Source organism: Arachis duranensis, chromosome 3 (assembly GCF_000817695.3).
Source record: "Arachis duranensis cultivar V14167 chromosome 3, aradu.V14167.gnm2.J7QH, whole genome shotgun sequence".
NCBI lineage: Eukaryota > Viridiplantae > Streptophyta > Magnoliopsida > Fabales > Fabaceae > Arachis > Arachis duranensis.
In genome coordinates this window covers 118,147,097-118,151,008 of record NC_029774.3, presented here as the reverse complement: position 1 = coordinate 118,151,008, position 3,912 = coordinate 118,147,097, and the positions used below count along the sequence as shown (strand labels likewise).

The following is a 3,912-nucleotide window of genomic DNA, read 5'->3' as shown; positions in this document are numbered from 1 at the left end:
ATACTTATTAAAGGAAATTAATTAACAAAATATTTTAAAATAAATAATTTTATATTTTATTAGATGTAAAATCATAAAAAATTATGAAAAAATTATAAAGATTGAGACAATTTTTTTATTTGATAAATATTTATTAATTTTTAATTAAAAAATTAATTATAATTATACCTATTATTAAATATATGACATTATATTTAATTATACAAAATTTTAATTTTCGATCTTCTATAACTAGATTTTTGGATTCGTCTCTGGATGAAATAATGTGCTAATAAAATGTATGTATATTTCATTCCAATAATGACGAATATAATGCATATGGCTGGCCCATCAATCAAGCTAAATAAAGCATGCCGTTAGTTTCAAATTACGGTTTCTTGAATCCACAGAATCTGGAGTAAAATTTATGACTTATTTTAGGTTTTCTTATAACGGTGAAAATTTATCGTATGAAGTTATTTTTGGATGAATAATACATATTATCATTTGATTTTAAAAAAATTGATTTATTTTATATAAATAATTTAATTAAAAAGTCTCGTCACTATCATCAATATCGTCACTATCATCAAAAAGAAAACTCTTAGGCTTGTTATCCAGGAACTTGTTCAGAAATACTGTAATGAAAGGAACATAGGACAAACCGCCCCGTGGATATCTTTGCTTCGGAACAAAACAATTAGAATTAGGCTCGGTCAACTGGAATGTGTATTATCAATATAGGGTATCTTTCAATTGAGAAGAGCTATCGACCTGAGACAAAGAGAAAGAAAGGTCTATCTATTTGATTTAGTTAAATTTTTTATCATATTTTATTTTAAAAACAAATTGATTAATTTAAATTTAGAAATTGTAGTTAATTATTTGTTATATAATTTTTTTTAACCAAAATTATAATTAAAAATTATTAAAAAAATAAAATTATCTAATATATTAAACCAATTCAATGTTAATCAGATTTTTTATTTCTATTATAAAATATAAAAAAAATAATTCTAAAAATTATATTATTTTTTAGGATTTAATTTTTTTTATTGTGTTTTTATAAAGTTTGCACAAAATCTACCCATCACATCTTATTTACGTTTTATTTATGGACTTACCAAACTTGTTTATGTTTTAATATGATTTAAACTGTGTTAGTATATTTTTATTTTTTAATCAATTTAATTTTATTTAAATAATTAGAATTTTAAATTATAAAATTTGTATTATTTTGTAATTTAAAATTTAAATAGACATAATTTAAATTAATAATTTATAAAATTGTATGTATTCGTATTATTGTATTCATATGAATATTTGAAACTAATTATAACTAACTATAAGTTTACAAATATGATACTATATAAATCAATGATATGTGTAAAATTATAGTTAGTTATTGTAATTGTGTAAAATAAAGTACTTTACAAGGATATTTATTGAAACTAATATGTTAATTATTTATATACTTAATCTGGATACTATAATTTCGCATTAAGATAAAAAAAACTATTAAAATTATCATGACTTATTATAATCAACCACTATTAATATTATTGCACATCATTCCGCCACTATATTTATAATTCAATGATTATAATGTAATTTGAAGTATTCCAAAGTCAAAATACATAATATAAGACATCCAACATAATTACATTGTGAACTTTACACATATATGTACTAATATCTCAAAAACTCAGTCAAAGATCAATAGGCATATTTAACTATTGTCACTGAAGTTATTACATATAATTCAAAAATTAAATTATACATTTATACCACTCAATGGTATTATCAGATGATAATTTAAAATGTTGAGAATAAATAGAAATAAAAGATGAAATTAGATGATAATTAAATACATTCATATTATTTTCAAATTAAAAGAATATACTTATTTAAAATAATATGATTACGTTTATTTAAATTTAAAAAATTTTAATAAGAATATGTTTATTTAAAATATTAAAATTTTAAATTGATGCGAAGTTCTCAATGCTTGTGTTTGGTGAGTTCAGTTTTGGGTTACCTAAATTGGGCTCTCCCGTAGGTTTAAGTGGATAACAGTTCCCCTCCTAAGGCCCTCCCCTCCATAGTAGACCAGGTATTACAAAACAAGTAAACAAACCTCTACTCCAAACCCTAGTTGCTTATTGTTCATTTATCTATAATTATGTTTATCTGTACAAAGTGATAGATGAAACAATGTGCTAACAAAATGTATGTGTATTTCATTCCAATAATGACGAATACAATGCATATGATGCTGGGCCCAAAAATCAAGCTAAATAAAGCATGCCGTTATTTTCAAATTACTGTTTTTTGAATCCACAGAATCCGGAGTGAAATTCATGACTTATTTTAGGCTTCCCCATGACCTAAAGATAAAGATATAAGTACATTTTGTTGTAGTCACCAGTTCGGAGCAAGATTGAATTCAACCTTGTAGCGCAGTTTATCTTGGGTCTCCTTGGTTGGCAGGCATGGCAACATTAGCCACAAATGGTGATGAGAGCGAAGAGAGGCATGCTACGATGGATTGGGAGCAGCTATCCTATGCCGTAATCCCAACGGATTACATGTACGTGATGAAATCCAATCCAGACGGCACCTTTTCCGATGGAGCTCTCGTACCATTTGGAACCATCGAAATCAATCCCCATTCCTCTGTTTTGAATTACGGACAGGGATTGTTCGAGGGGATGAAGGCATACAGAACACCAACCGGTGAGGTGCAGATATTCAGGCCGGAGGAGAATGCCATTCGCATGCAGATGGGAGCTGAGAGGCTTCTGATGGCCTCACCAACTGTTGACCAGTATGTTGATGCTGTCAAACAAGTTGTCCGTGCCAACATGCGCTGGGTATGAATATGACTTTACACGTTTACCCTTTTTTTTTTTTTCAATTTGACGAGCATGCATGCATGCAGGTGCCTCCTCATGGAAAAGGAACACTCTACATTAGGCCATTGCTATTCGGAAGTGGATCTGTCATGGGTATTGCACCTGCACCACAAACCACTTTCTTAATATTCACCAATCCAATTGCCAATGCCTACAAGGGAACCTCTACTTCCTTAAGCTTGTTGGTTCATCATTCACTTCCTCGCGCCTTCCCCGGTGGAACTGGCGGAATAAAAAATATAAGCAATTATTCACCGGTAAGTTTAATTTATGTACATAGTGGTAACATTATAGAGATAGCTAGAACTTACTTTATTTAACACTCATTAATTGTTATTAGAATTAATGAATGTTAAATAAACATTTTCGCATATATAATTATATAGGTATTCCAAGTGGTAAAGGAAGCAAAGGCCAAAGGATTCTCTGATGTGCTGTTTCTAGACGCAGTAGAACACAAGTATGTTGAGGAGGTTTCTTCATGTAATGTTTTCATAGTTAAGGGTGACAAGATTTCAACTTCACCCACCGCTGGAACAATTCTCCCCGGAGTCACAAGGAAATCTATCCTTCAACTTGCTCTTGAATTGGGCTACCAGGTCCTGTTACGCTGCCCAAGTTATAAATTACTCAAATTAAATTGACCTAAAACATGCTTCTAATTGATGTGATGAATCATAAATTTGTGTAGGCCGAAGAAATCAGAATTTCAGTGGATGAATTTCTTGAAGCTGATGAGGTCTTTTGCACTGGAACTGCTGTTGGCATCTCTGACGTGTGCAGTGCAACCTACATGGATAAAAAGTAATCCTTGTTCAAATTTGTAATTTCGTCATATTATATAGTTAGTAACAAAAATTAATTGGTTAATTAATTGATACTGGTTAATTTGCTTGCGTGCAGAGTTGAATTCAAGACAGGAGAGAACACAGTGACGAGGAAGTTGTTTGAAACGATTAGAGGGATCCAAAATGGTCTAACAGAAGATAATAGGGGATGGGTAGTCAAGATTGATTGA

The 3,912-nt window shown here is 29.6% G+C and overlaps 1 protein-coding gene across 1 annotated transcript; it reads left to right on the top strand.

Moving 5' to 3' along the window:
• The first annotated feature begins 2,471 nt into the window (after positions 1–2,471).
• Positions 2,472–3,912, top strand: LOC107480548 (branched-chain-amino-acid aminotransferase 6-like). The gene is made up of 5 exons (XM_016100703.3): positions 2,472–2,852; positions 2,921–3,151; positions 3,281–3,493; positions 3,586–3,698; positions 3,798–3,912. The coding sequence occupies exons 1-5, from the start codon at positions 2,472–2,474 to the stop codon at positions 3,910–3,912; spliced, it is 1,053 nt and encodes a 350-aa protein (XP_015956189.1).